The sequence below is a fragment of the Macaca thibetana genome, chromosome 8, assembly GCF_024542745.1.
Source record: "Macaca thibetana thibetana isolate TM-01 chromosome 8, ASM2454274v1, whole genome shotgun sequence".
NCBI classification, from domain to species: domain Eukaryota; kingdom Metazoa; phylum Chordata; class Mammalia; order Primates; family Cercopithecidae; genus Macaca; species Macaca thibetana.
Window position 1 is genome coordinate 50,404,680 of NC_065585.1, and position 15,273 is coordinate 50,419,952.

General features: G+C 40.0%; 1 protein-coding gene and 1 long non-coding RNA gene across 3 annotated transcripts in view; both read right to left on the reverse strand.

The window, feature by feature from the left end:
* Positions 1-15,273, reverse strand: part of LOC126960869 (uncharacterized) — a 289,975-nt gene that overhangs the window by 55,141 nt on the left and 219,561 nt on the right. The gene's annotated exons all lie outside the window — the stretch shown is intronic.
* DPY19L4 (dpy-19 like 4) overlaps positions 1-15,273 on the reverse strand; it is a 74,853-nt gene that overhangs the window by 52,998 nt on the left and 6,582 nt on the right. The window contains exons 3-6 of one of the 2 annotated variants that reach the window (XM_050800494.1): positions 5,427-5,551; positions 2,042-2,132; positions 761-882; positions 505-650 (exon numbers count right to left, since the gene is read on the reverse strand). In XM_050800494.1, coding sequence (XP_050656451.1) covers positions 505-650; positions 761-882; positions 2,042-2,132; positions 5,427-5,551 — 484 coding nt within the window. The remainder of the gene's footprint in view (positions 1-504; positions 651-760; positions 883-2,041; positions 2,133-5,426; positions 5,552-15,273) is intronic. The other variant, XM_050800495.1, reaches the window with a different exon arrangement.

Genomic DNA, 15,273 nt, shown 5'->3' on the forward strand with positions numbered 1-15,273 from the left:
ATGTCTCAATTTTTGCATGTAGTGGCATAAAACAACACAAATGTATTATCTCACAAAGGCCAGCAGAGTATGGCTGGATGCTCTGCTTAGCATCCCTAAGCTAAAATCAAGGCATCAGCCAGGGCTACAGTTTTCATCAGGGGCTTGTAGTCCTCTTACAATCTCATCGGCTACTAGCAGAATTCATTTCCTCCTTGCTTCATACCTGCAGTGGTGCAGAAAATCCTTCTCATACCTCAAATCTCTCTGACCTCTCTTTCTACACAGGCTGGAGAAAGCACTTTGGTTTTAAGGGCTCACGTGATTAGATCAGGCCCACAGGGTAATCTTTCCAATCTGTCTAATGTGCTATATAAAGTATCATAATCATGGGAATGGCATCTCATCATATTCATAGGTTCTGAGAATTAGAGTGAGGAATGTTGGGGAGGGGAGGCATTTTGAGAACTCTGACTACTACAGTCACAAAAAGTTTTTAAAAATCAATTAAAACAGCTTTCCTACCTGTTAATAATGAACCATGCAACAGTAAGCATTCCTGCTAGCCACGTTCCACTCATAAGCCAACTTGTAACAAATAAAGCAGTCACATATATTCCTTGCAATCCAAAAACAATGCCAATATAGAAATACACTGGCTCAATAATCTCCTATGTGGAAAAAACAGAAAGAGAACAAGATAACAGGATGGCATTAAATAATTCGAGGATTCATGACTACATGAGAAAATAAATAATAGGGTCCAAAGAAAAATACATACATTGCTCCCAGTGGCTTGATATAAAACGCTAGCAATAAGTTCCGGATATAGAGACATTTGCTGCACTGCATTTATAGTCTTCAGAGATACAGTTTTGTTATTGTGTGTTAGTTCATAAACACCTAAAGACAGAAAGATTTTTCTCCAGATTATTTATTCTGCTTCACAGTAATTAAAGATGTCATTCATTAGTCCTTAAATATTTAATATTATTATCAAGAAAGATCCCAAATAGAATACTCCATGCTGCATTTTCCAATTTTTTTTTTTTTTTTTTTTTTTTTTTTTTGAGACGGAGTCTTGCTCTGTCACCCAGGCTGGAGTGCAGTGGCCGGATCTCAGCTCACTGCAAGCTCCACCTCCCGGGTTTACGCCATTCTCCTGCCTCAGCCTCCCGAGTAGCTGGGACTACAGGCGCCCGCCACCGCGCCCGGCTAGTTTTTTTTGTATTTTTTTTTAGTAGAGACGGGGTTTCACCGTGTTAGCCAGGATGGTCTCGATCTCCTGACCTCGTGATCCGCCCGCCTCGGCCTCCCAAAGTGCTGGGATTACAGGCTTGAGCCACCGCGCCCGGCCCGCATTTTCCAATTTTTAACAATTTAGCACAAGAAAGAGAAATATCTATATTCTGAGACAAATCCCCACATGAAAGGTCCCAATATAGTAGAACAGAGATTATTAGAGGCTGGGAAGAGCAGAGGGGAGGGGAGGATAGGGAGACATTGGTTAATGGATACAAAATTACAGCTAGATAGGAAAAATAACTTCTAGTATTCTGTAGTACTATAGAATGAATATGGTTAACAACAATTTAGCGTGTATTTTCAAAAAGCTGAGAGTCGATTTTGGATATTCATAACACAAGGAAGTGACATATGTCCAATGTGATGGATACGCTAACTACTCTGATTTGATGATTATACATTGTGTATGATATGAAAATATCACTCCCCATAAATATGTACAATTACTACATGTCGAGTAAAAGTAAGAGGAGGAGGAAAGGTTCTAAAATAGAAGAACAATGTTTTATTTAAGAAAAATGTTGACATTATGGCCAGGCGTGGTGGCTCACGCCTGTAATCCCAGCACTTTGGGAGGCCAAGGCAGGCGGATCATCGAGATCAGCCTTGAACCCGGGAGGTGGAGGCTGCAGTGAGCCAAGATCGCACCACTGCACTCCAGCCTGGGTGACAAAGCAAGACTCCATCTTGGGAAAAAAAAGAAAAGAAAAGAAAAAGGAAAATATTGTTATTAAAAATGTAACTGTGGTTATCATACCTCTTTCAAATGAAGGTGCCTTTAACATATCTTTATAATAGGAGTAATAAATGGCACTGTCACCTTGAAACGTGATTTCCCGTTCAAGCTCCTAAAAGGAAATGAAATAGTTATTTAAAATTGAATTTTTTTTTTTTTTTTTTTTGAGACAGAGTCTTGCTCTGTCGCCCAGGCTGGAGTGTAGTGGTGCAATCTCGGCTCACTGCAAGCTCCGCCTCCTGGGTTCACGCCATTCTCCTGCCTCAGCCTCCAAGTAGCTGGGACCACAGGCGCCCGCCACCACGCCTGGCTATTTTTTTGTATTTTCAGTAGAGACAGGGTTTCACTGTGTTAGTCAGGATGGTCTCCATCTCCAGACCTCATGATCCGCCCACCTTGGCCTCACAAAGTGCCGGGATTACAGGTATGAGCTACCACTCCCGGCCCTAAGATTTAATTATTTTTGCTTTTCAAGAGATGGAGTCTCTGTTACCCAGGCTGGTGTGCAGAGGCACACTCATGGCTCAATGAAACCTCAAATGATCCTCCCACCTCAGCCTACCCAGTAGCTAGGACTACAGGCACATGGCCGACGTTTTTTTTGTTTTGTTTTTTTTGTAAAGAAGGGGGTCTCACAATGTTGTCTAGGCTGGATTTTCTGAAGTTTTCAATTTCAGCCTCTGGCCCAGCGTGGTGGCTCACGCCTGTAATCCCAGCACTTTCGGAGGCCAAAGCGGGTGGATCACTTGAGGTCAGGAGTTTGAGAATAGCCTGGCTAACATGGTGAAACCCTGTCTCTACTAAAAATACAAAAATTAGCCAGGCGTTGTGGTGTGTGCCTGTAACCCCAGCTACTCGGGAGGTGGGAGAATCGCTTGAACCCAGGAGGCAAAGGTTGCAGTGAGCTGAGATCACACCACTGCACTGCAGACTGGGATACAGAGCGAGACTCTGTCTCCAAAAATAATAACAATAATAATAAAATAAAATAAATTTCAGCCTCAATCTTCTCTCTTCCTTCTCACCTTCCAAATTCTCACCTTCCAAATTAACATATTAATAGTATTTATCCTTTTATTCAAAGACATGAATTTTCTTTAATTACTAGTGGCTCCATTAATGAGGAACTTAACCTTTTAGTAATCTGGCAATAATTTTAATGAAACATTAAGGTTTAAAATGAATTGTAAATCACAAGTCATCACTTGTTATATATAATATATATCAGGAAAATCTAGAAGGAAAACCACAAGACATGCCCTAAGAATAGCAAGAATAGTAAGACAGGCAATAACGAACGATAGTTGAAGTGTTAGAACTCCATAATAAAAAGACAAGTTTAAGGAGAAAGTCATATTTTCTATTACGGTTCCACATCTCTATGTATCCAGAACAGCAAGTCTTTAATTAGTACTTTGCAAGAGCACCAGATACTTAATCAGTACTCTACACATGAACTTCAAGAGGTACAGCAAATCTTAAAATTCCTACAATCAGGCTAATTAGAATTAAGAATAATAGTAAAAATAACATTAGGAGGCCTTGTGCTTTTTAGACTGAATCAAAATTTTATGAATCTATAATCTTTTACAATCAAATGAATTATTTTTATGCATAATATGTATCAATTAATACAAAAACAAAAGATATTAGAGCACTTTTCACAAAGTTTGATCAACAGAACTTCCTAAAATGTTAACGGATGTTACCAAAAAAGAATTCTGTAGTTAAATAAGTTCTGAGAAAGACTAGATTAAACAAAGTTAAATAGCTTTATTATAAGACTTTTCAGAGTTTCAGTATATCTTATATATTGTGACTCTCCAAGAGGAAGTCTTTTCAGATCTATTTTTCCCCATCTTGAGTTTGCTATGGTCTGAATATATGTGTCCTCCTAAAATACATATGCTGAAACCTAACACCCAATGAGAAGATATTTGGAAGTGGGATATCTGGGAGGTGATTAGGTCATGAGGGCAGTTCCCTCATGAATGGGATTAATGTCCTTATAAAAGAGGCCCCACAGAGATCCCTTGCTCCTTCCACCATGTGAGGATGCAGCAAGATGATCCCTGCTATAAACCAGGAAGCAAGCCCTCACCAGACATCAAATCTGCCCATGCCTTATCTAGGACTTCTCAGCATCCAGAACTGTGAGAAATAAATTTCTGCTGTTTATAAGCCATTCTGTTGTTTATAAGCTTATGGTACTTTGTTATAGCAGTCTGAATGAACTAAGAGCTTCCTGACCTAAATAAATTACTTAAAATTTTGTTTTATGAATGCAAACATTTGTTTCTAAGATTTCAAAGATGTAAACTCTCAATCAGTGCTTCTCAAGTCTACTGGGTATATGAAACACCTGAAGACGTTATTAAACTGTAGATTCTGATTTTAAAGTGGAGTCTAAGAGTCTATGATTCTGAAAAAGCTCCCAGATTCTGCCAATGCTCCTGACCCATACACAAAGCTTTGTAAAACAAAGTTCTTAATGAAGGCCTTCTAATTTTCAAAGCTTTGGTTATTCTCAGTTCTGCCTATACAACATAATCACCTAAAAATATTCATCGACATACTGATCGCAGCATGTCCCACTGCCTCTACCTAAGAATCTGAGAGGGAGGTTATCTTTGAAAGCTCCCTAGATGATTCTGTCATACATCCACTGTTGAGAACTGCAGTTAATCTGCATAACATTTCCAGGGAAATAATACATGCTACAGTAATAGCTAAATCAAGACAGACGTAGTCATTACTCAGTTAAATGTCTTGATGGTGTTAATTAAACCAATTGCTTTAAAATACTTGGTCAGCTTGACTAAAATATAAGAACACCAAAAAACCCAGTCTGGGCTCAAAAATTTAAAAACTCTACAAAGCCAAGAGGACTTTGCAAACAAACTTATTCAAAAGTCAAACTATGAAATTATGAATACAACTATAGCAACTGAAGAATCTGTGGAAATAAACATGATTGAAAACCAAACACTAAACACAGTAATGAGGCAAAATTTTAATACTATGTGATGCCTGTTAATCCCTTTCAACTCCCTCAAAAACATTCTAATCATGTGATCTAAAAATTAAAATATTTTAATACTAAAACTTCCAGATTGTTTCTGAAATGTGAACTACCTACCAAAACTATGAAAAGGCTGGCTAAACTCCCTAACATTTCACTGTCATCAAAAGTCCCTGATAAGTTAATTGCACCCTCATAGTTTTATTCTATGAAATACACTATTAAGTATTTTAAGGTTGATACTGTAACTATATTCTCAAAAGAGCTTCTGGAGCACTTTGTTCCTAATAGCCATAAACAAGACAGCACTTGTCATACTTATCATACACATATTCTGGTTCCCTGGGAAAAAACTTTCATGTGCTCAAAATTCTTTCTTCTTACCTGCCTGTTGGAAAACCAGAATTTCCGTTCATGGTATGCTGATAAGTAGAGAGCATACATCATACCACTAGTAACCGCTGCAAGACAGCCAATGAAAATCTTTGCAAAGCGTTGAAATAATACATCTGAAAAGCATATTAAAAGTAATCAAAAGGTAGTATGTACCCTTGATATGATGTGATTAAAAATGGCATTCTACCTCTATGGTCTTTGTCCCCAAAACCCACAACTAGAGTCTAATTGTGAGAAAAGCATCAGATAAATTCCAATAGAGGGTCATCCTATAAATATATCTCTCAAACCGTCAAGGTCATCAAAAACAAGAGCTTGAGAAAGTATCAAAGCCAAGAGAAGCTTAACAGACATAACAACAGACATAATAAGTGTCACGTGGTATCGTGGATGGGATACTGGGACAGAAAAAAGACATTACGGGTCGGAAACGGTGGCACTTTGGGAGGCCGAGGCGGGCAGATCACTTGAGGTCAGGAGTTTGAGACCAGCCTGGCCAAAATGGTGAAACTAAAATACAACAATTAGCTGGGTGTGGTGGCGCACACTTGTAATCCCAGCTACTCGGGAGGCTGAGGAACAAGAATCATTGAATCTGGGAGGTGGAGGTTGCAGTATGCTGAGATCACGCCACTGCACTCCAGCCTGAGGGACAGAGCGAGATGCCATCTCAAAAAAAAAAAAAAAAAAAAAAAAAAAAAAAAGGCTGGGCGCAGTGGCTCACGCCTGTAATCCCAGCACTTTGGGAGGCTGAGACGGGCAGATCACGATATCAGGAGATCAAGACCATCCTGATTAACACGGTGAAACCCCGTCTCTACTAAAAATACAAAAAATTAGCCGGGCATGGTGGCGGGCGCCTGTAGTCCCAGCTACTCAGGAGGCTGAGGCAGGAGAATGGCGTGAACCTGGGAGGCAGAGCTTGCAGTGGGCCGAGCATGCCACTGCACTCCAGCCTGGGCGACAGAGCAAGACTCCGTCTCAAAAAAAAAAAAAAAAAATATATATATATATATATATATATATATATATGGTAAAAAATAAGGAAATCTGAATATCTGAGTAACATATGATCCTAAGTTAATAATAATGTATCAGTATTGCTTCATTAATTCTAACAAATGTACCATACTAATGTAAAATGTTAATAAGGAAACTCCATATGTGGGAGAGTGTAATATAGGAACTGTATCTGCTCAACTCTTCTGCAAATCTAAAATTGTTTTAAAAATTAAAGTATAGGCCGGGTGCCATGGCTCATGTCTGTAATCCCAACACTTTGGGAGGCCAAGGCGGGTGGATCACCTGAAGTCAGGAGTTCGAGACCAGCCTGGCCAACCTGGTGAAACCCTGTCTCTACTAAAAATACAAAAATTAGCTGGGTGTGGTGGCGGGTGCCTGTAATCCCAGCTACTCAGGAGGCTGAGAAAGGAGAATCACTTGAACCTGGGAAGCGGAGGTTGCAGTGAGCATAGATTGCGCCACTGTACTCCAGCCTGGGTGACAGAGCAAGACTCTGTCTCAAAAAAATAATACAATTAAAAAAAAAGTAAGATAAAATTTAAAGTCTATATTCTGCAAGAGGAAAAAGTTCTAAGATCTGTGTCACAACATAAATATACTTAACACAATAGAACACTACACTTAAAAATGGTTAAGATGGGCCAGGCGCAGTGGCTCATGCCTGTAATCCCAGCACTTTGGGAGGCCAAGGCGGGCGGATCATGAGGTCAGAAGATCGAGACCATCCTAGCTAACACGGTGAAACCCTGCCTCTACTAAAAAATACAAAAAATTAGCCAGGCGTGGTGGCAAGCACCTGTAGTCCCAGCTACTTGGGAGGCTGAGGCAGGAGAACGCAGTGAACCTGGAGGCGGAGCTTGCAGTGAGCACACATCATGCCACTGTGCTCCAGCCTGGGTGACAGAGCAAGACTCTGTTAAAAAAAAAAAAAAAAAAAGTGGGCCGGGCGCGGTGGCTCACGCCTGTAATCCCAGCACTTTGGGAGGCCGAGACGGGCGGATCACGAGGTCAGAAGATCGAGACCATCCTGGCTAACACGGTGAAACCCCGTCTCTACTAAAAAGAAGTACAAAAAACTAGCCGGGCGAGGTGGCGGGCGCCTGTAGTCCCAGCTACTCCGGAGGCTGAGGCGGGAGAATGGCGTAAACCCGGGAGGCGGAGCTTGCAGTGAGCGGAGATCCGGCCACTGCACTCCAGCCTGGGTGACAGAGCGAGACTCCGTCTCAAAAAAAAAAAAAAAAAAAAAAAAAAAAAAAAAAAAAAAAGTGGTTAAGATGTAGCTAAGTATGGTGGCTTATGCCTGTAACCCCAACACTTCCAGAGGCAGGCAGAATGCTTGAGCTCATGAGTTCGAAACCAGACTGGGTAACACGGTGAAAGCATGTCTCTTCAAAAAATTAGCCCATGTGGTGGCAGGTGCTTGTAATCCCAGCTACTTGGGAGGCTGAAGCAGGAGAATCGCTTTAGCCCAGGAGGCAGAGGTTGTAGTGAACCGAGATGGCACCACTGCACTCCAGCCTGGGCGACACAGCCAGATCTTGTCTCAAAAAAAAGAAAGAAAGCAAGGGTAAAATGGTACAAAATTAACCTATGAATATCAAAAAGTAATCCAAAGGAATGTAGGACCCAATGTCTAAAAAAGTACAGGCTCATTCAGAAATTATTTTTTTTCCTTTCAGGATCTTTTCTTCATTGAAGAATAACTCACTATAAACCTAAAGCCATGTAAAATGTACAACTCAGTAAGTTTTGATTATCATGTTTTAAAAGATCACATACAACTGTTATATATGGACACAAACTACTTCTTTTTTAAATTTTATTTTATTTTTGTAGAGACAGGATTCTTGCCATGTTGCCCAGGCTGGTCTCAAACCTTGGTCTCAAGAGATCCTTCCACTTTGGCCTCCTGAAGTGCTGAATTACGGGCATGAGCCACTGCATCCAGGCTGTAACTGCCTCTTAATGAAATAACGTAAGATACATTTGGATTTTGTATACAAAAGATGATTCAGTCCTGCTACAGCCATTGAGTATAATAAGCATAATAAATAAAATAAGGGACTAAAGGCCTAAAACCCAGTGTTCTGTTACCGAATGACTGACAGTAAAAATCAACTTGATATTTTTTAGCTAAACTAAAATTTTAGTTATTTTTATAACATTATTTAATACATAATAGTTTGCATAGCATGTTGCAATTGTGTTGTTATGCAAACTAGTATAGCATAATTAAATATCGATAAATTAATAATCATATTCTAAATGTTTGAAAAACACTCTGTAATAAATCCAATATTAGCATCAATGTGACACAAGTGTTTTAAAATTTGTTTCGCCGGCGTGGTGGCTCACGCCTGTAATCCCAGCTCTTTGGGAGGCTGAAGTGGGCGGATCACCTGAGGTCAGGAGTTTGAGACCAACTACAGCCAACATAGTGAAACCCCATCTCTACTAAAAATACAAAACTAGCTACATGTGGTGGTGCATGCCTGTAATCCCAGCTACTGGGAAGCCGAGGCAGGAGAACTGCTTGAACCCGAGAGGTGGAGGTTGCAGTGAACTGAGATCACACCAGTGCACTCCAGCCTGGGCCACAAGAGCGAAACTCCATCTCAAAATAAAATAAAATTTCCAGTAGCATGTTTAAAGCATCTGGCATGGTTCCTGATGTACAGTACGAGCTCAGCAAATATTGGCTATCATTATTGTGCCACATAAGCATACCTGAAAAAATATATGAAATCATTAAAGCAATGTTGAGACAATATGAACGAACCATAAAAACTAGTAAGAAAAGTAACCTAGGGTGGCAGTTTGGCAAAAGCACTTAGAAATTTCTAAATGGATTTCCTGGGTTTTTTTTTTTTTCATTAAGGCTTAGACGATGGCAAATTAATCCTACTTATCAGGAACTATTATAAAAAGTATATTCAACCAATTTCTATATATAAATGCCTAACCTTAATACTACTTTTTTTTTTTTTTTTTTTTTTTTTTTTTGAGACAGAGTTTCGCTCTTGTTGCCCAGGCTGGAGTGCAATGGCATGATCTCGACTCACTGCAACCTCCACCTCCCGGGTTCAAGCGATACTCCTGCCTCAGCCTCCCGAGTAGCTGGGATTACAGGCATGAGCCACCACGCCTGGCTAATTTTGTATTCTGAGTAGAGATGGAGTTTCTCCATGTTGGTCAAGCTGGTCTTGATCTCCAGACCTCAGGTGATCCGCCCACCTCAGCCTCCCAAAGTGCTGGGATTACAGGCATGAGCCACCACGTCTGGCAATAATAAATATTTTACTTTTGTAAGGAGTCAAAGATGGAGTAGACATCAAGCTTTCAGTGTTTGGTATAAGTACATGTATTTTAGAGAAAATAAGGAGCTCTGGGTCTTAGAAATTGTCTTAAAATATAACCATTTTAGTTTGAAAATCTAAAAGGATCTGACTTTAAGCTGTTAGTCACAAACCAGCCTAATCAGATAACTTCTATGTGCATCAGTCCCTTCATTTGTAAAACGGTGATCAGGCACACAAAATTAAAAACAGATCATAAAATGTCACTATCAGTAATACAGAACATAGTTAAGTAATATTTAATGCACATAAAAAAGCCAATGATACATTGAGAAAAAAATGCAGGGTTCAATTTCACAAAAAGTGGAAAAAAAACTATAAGTACATAGAAAAAAAGCCATACTTATGCCAAAATTTTAAGAGTATTTATATCTACTGAAATTATGGATGCAGTTTTTTTTTTTCCTCTACTTTCCACATTTTCTACCCTGAAAATATATTTTTGTAGTTGGGGAGGAAATACTATTTTGTAGTTGATATTTCTAGACTTATTTAATTTTCTTTCTTACATTGTATTTTTCAAATTTAAAATTTTTTTTTTTTTTTGAGACAGTCTTGCTGCATTGCCCAGGCTGGAGTGCAGTGGCACGATATTGGTTCACTGCAAACACCACTTCTCAGGCTTAAGCAATCCTCCTACCTCAGCCTCCCAAGTAGCTGGGACTACAGACAGGCATGCACCACCACATTCTCAGCTAATTTTTTTTTTTTTTTTTTTTTTTGTGGAGCCTATATTGCCTAGGCTTCAACTTTTTTTTTTTTTTTTTTTGGAGTCTCCTCTGTTGCCCAGGCTAGAGTGCAGTGGCACATTCTCGGTTCACTGCAATCTCCACCTCCTGGATTTAATCAATTCTTGTGTCTCAGCCTCCCAAGAAGCTGGGACTCTAGGTGTGCACCACCATGATTGGCTAATTTTTTTTATTTTTTATTTTTTGTAGAGATGAAGTCTCACTATATTGCCTAAGCTTACATTTTTTGTTTGTTTTTTGTGATGGAGTCTCCTCTGTCACCCAGGCTGGAGTGCAGTGGCGCAATCTTGGCTCACTGCAACCTCCACCTCCCGAGTTCAAGTGATTCTCATGCCTCAGCCTCCCAAGTAGCTAGAACTACAGGCACGCACTGCTACATTTGGCTTTTTTTTTTTTTTTTTCTTTTTTTTTTTTTTAGTAGAGACAGGGTTTCGCCATGTTGGCCAGGCTGGTCTCAAACTCCTGACCTCAAGTGATATGCCCGTCTCAGCCTTCCAAAGTGCTGGGATTACTGGTGTGAGCCACCGTTCCTGACCAAAATATTTTTAATACACAATATTCATTTCTCTCCTAAGCAAAACACACTCACTCCTTCTCAGAAGAGAACCTGAGAGCAGTTTATTCAATCTGTAGTTAGGGGCTCAAATGTCATTTATTTCAAGACCTGAAGAGTTAAAAGTTATTTTGAATCTAGGCTGGCAGTTCAACAGTACGCTCTCTCGAAAGCTTAACTAGCAATTCTTCTATGTATTTACCTAACAGAAATGAAAACATATGTTCAAGGAAACCAGTACAGGAATGTTCATAGCATTCTTATTCATAACAACTAAATACTAGAAACAACCTAAATGTCCAACAAGAGGAACAGGAATAAACAATTATGGTATAGTCATGCCCTGCACAATGACATTTCAGTCAACAATGGACTGCATATATGATGGTGGCCCTATAAGATTGTAATACCATATTTTTACTGCACTTTTTGATGTTTAGATATATTTAGATACACAAATGCTTACCATTGTGTTACAACTGCCTACAGTATTCAGTACAGTAACATACTGTACAGGTTTGTAGCCTAGGAGGAATAGGCTATACTACATAGCCTAGGTGTGTAGTAGGCTGTACCGTCTAGTTTGTGTGAATATGACAAAATCACCTAATGGTGCATTTCTCAGAACATATCCCTGTCATTAAGCAACACATGACTATATATTCAAACACTGGAATATACTTAATAATAAAGGAGGATGAACTATTGAGATATACAACATGGATGAATCTCAAAATGATTATATTTTTATTTTTTATTTTTATGAAATAGGGTGTCATTCAGTCACCCAGACTAGAGTGCAGTGGCATGATCATGGCTCACCAGAGCCTCAATCTCATGGGCTTAAGTGATCCTCCCGCCTCAGCCTCCCAAGTAGCTGAAACTACAAGCACGTGCCACCATGCCTGGCTAATTTTTATATTTTTTGTAGAGATGGGGTTTCGCCTTGTTGCTCAGGCTGGTCTCAAACTCCTGCACTCAAGCAAACCTCCTGCCTCGGCCTCCCAACATGTTAGGATTATACGCATGGCTAACAAGCGTGAGCCAACGCACCCAGCCACAAAATATTACATTTTTCAAAGATAACATACTGAGCTGAATGAAAGAATTTGGACACTGAAGCATGAAAGAATTTGGACACTGAAGCATGTATGATTCCACTTATAATGAAGTTCTAGAACATGTGAAATTATTCAGTAGTGATAACTAGCAAAACAATAGGAATGAGGCACAAGGAAACTTTCTGAGATAATGGTAATGTTCTATAGTTTGTTTTGCCTGCATTCACATTTCAAAATGCATTTAATTAAACAACTAAGAATCTGTGCATTTAATTGTATGTTAATTATACTTCACTTTTAAACAATTAAATCACTCATTTTGCAAAGAAAAGAAAAATTTTATTGATTTACCTACTTGATTTCAGTCAGCTCCATGTTCCAGTAACTATAGCTACAAATTATTCTAGATATGCCACTCTCAAAGGCTAAATTACACACCTTTTCTAGATATGCCTTCTCAAAGGCTTCATTATACATAGTTTGAGTTTATTAAACTTTTGTGGGCCAACAGCTTTAGTTCTTTTTTTCTAAGTCCTGTATCCAACAAGATTTAGTAGGAACTACCTTAATTTATTCACACATTTTAACAAATTGTACAATAGCTATGCCCTTGATTTGACCTTTGCACTAAGGACTCATCTTAATCAGCCTGTTACTCGAAGCATTTCTTTTTTTTTTTTTTTTTTTTTTTTGAGACGGAGTCTCGCTCTGTCACCCAGGCTGGAGTGCAGTGGCACAATCTCGGCTCGCTGCAACCTCCGCCTCCCAGGTTCAAGCGATTCTCCTGTCTCAGCCTCCCAAGAAGCTGGGACTACAGGCGCCCGCCACCATGCCCGGCTAATTTTTTGTATTTTTTTAGTAGAGACGGAGTTTCACCATGTTAGCCAGGATGGCCTCAATCTCCTGACCTCGTGATTCGCCCGCCTCGGCCTCCTAAAGTGCTGTTATTACAGGCTTGAGCCACCGTACCCGGCCTCCCATTTCGTGATTTTAACTTTTATTGGTTGAAAAAGACAAACGGCTTTTTCTTTTCTTTTTTAAATAAAGACAGGGTCTCACTACGTTGTCCAGGATGGTCCTGAACTTCTAACCTCAAGCAATCCTCTGCCTCAGCTTCCCAAAGTGTGGGATTACTGGCGTGAGCCACCTTGCCTGGTTAATAAACTGTTCTCACTTCAACATTACAAGTCCCAGAATTTTGGAATTCTCTATTTTCTTCTTCATTCCCACTTACAAATAGACCAATTCCATTCTAAACTCAGATCTCTTTCCTGTAGTCAAATGTAGCTGTTAATACCAAAGGCACTCTAGTAACATTCTGTTTTGCAATCTCATTACCTAAAATGATAGAAAAAAATAGTATTGTCAACTATTCACAGGAAACAGTATTATCAAATGTTTTGTCATGACGTAATATAGATCTTCATTTTTCCAGCTCCCAAATATAGTTTTCTTGTAGCCAGCCCCTCAACTATTACCCACAGCCTTTATCTTGAGCAAATTTATATACAGGCCTCAACTTTCAGTGCAGAGGAAGCAGTATGAGAAAGCTGTTTAGCCTTAAGGATGATACATTCTCCAAACCCATCTTTAGATATGGTTATAGAAGAAAATGGAAGAGAAAAGATCTCCAGAGTGTAAAATCAAGGACCATGGAGAACAATGAACTGGGAAACAATTCCCCAGGAACACAACTGGGGCATAAACACAACAGATTCCTTCTCCCAGAGTAAGGGGATATCCTGTCCCTGTCCAACAATGTATACTGAGCAGGGGGATGTGCAGAAAAGAGTTAACACAGCAGGTCTGAGAACACTTTCCTGAGAAAGGCCTGCTTGCAGGCGGATCACCTGAGGTCAGGAGTTGACCAGCCTGGCCAACATGGTGAAACCCCATTTCTACTAAAAACACAAAAATTAACCAAGTGTGGTGGCACATGCCTATAATCCCAGCTACTTGGGAGGCTGAGGCACAAGAATTGCTTGAACCCAGAAGGTGGAGGTTGCAGTGAGCAGAGACTGCACCATGGCACTCCTGCCTGGGTGGCAGGGTGAGACTGTCTCAAGAAAGAAAAAAAAAAGAAAAAAGAAAAAAAGAAAGCCCTGCTTGCAAGGTAGGCTCTCTTGGCTGGCATCTAGGAACTTCAATTTCAGGAGAGTTCCCACCATTCTCTAACTGATAACAGTGCCTATCCTCTTTGTACAAATAATGTAGTTTATGATTTCTTTCTGGGAGTCAAGAATTTTGGTACATGGTAGGCAGAGGATACCTACATGACTAGCCCCCAATAAAAACCCTGAGCACTGAATCACTAATGAGCTTCCCTGGTAGATAAAACTTTACAAATGTCACAATTTGATGCTGAAGGAATCAGGCCCATCCTGTGTGACTCTACTGCAGTGGAAATGTGGAAGCCTATGCCTGGTTTCTTGCAGATTTCACCACAATAGGTCTTTTCGCTTTGCTGATTTTGTTTTATATTATTTGCTATAATAAATCATAGCTGTAGGCTGGGCACGGTGGCTCATGCCTATAATCTCAGCACTTTGAGAGGCTGAGGTAGGTGGATCACTTGAGGTCAGGAGTTCGAGACCAGACTGGCCAACATGGGGAAACCCTGTCTCTACCAAAAATACAAAAATTAGCCAGGCATGGTGGCATGAGCTACTCAGGAGGGAGGCAGGAGAATTGCTTGAACCCAGAAGGCGGAGGTTGCAGTGAGCTGAGATCATGCCACTGAACTCCAGCCTGGGTGACAGAGCGAGACTCTGTCTCAAAAATCAATCAATCAATCAATCAATCAATCAATCATAGCTGTAAATACAACTTCATTCTGAAACTTGTGAGTCCTTCCAGCTAATAACCAAACATGGGGGTGGTCTTGGGAACCCCTGACACAAAACAGATAACCTGTCTGTTTAGTTCATAGATCTCTGGATTAGAATGAGTCATAGCTGGCCCTGATGTCGATAAGCCCTTGGGTTCAGGATGAAGGCTGTGACTAAATAAGACAGAGTCTTAGGGTGTGGGAAAAAGTAAGTGTATTTTGTCTGAGGGAGGGAAATAAATCACAAGGACAGGATGCGGTAAACT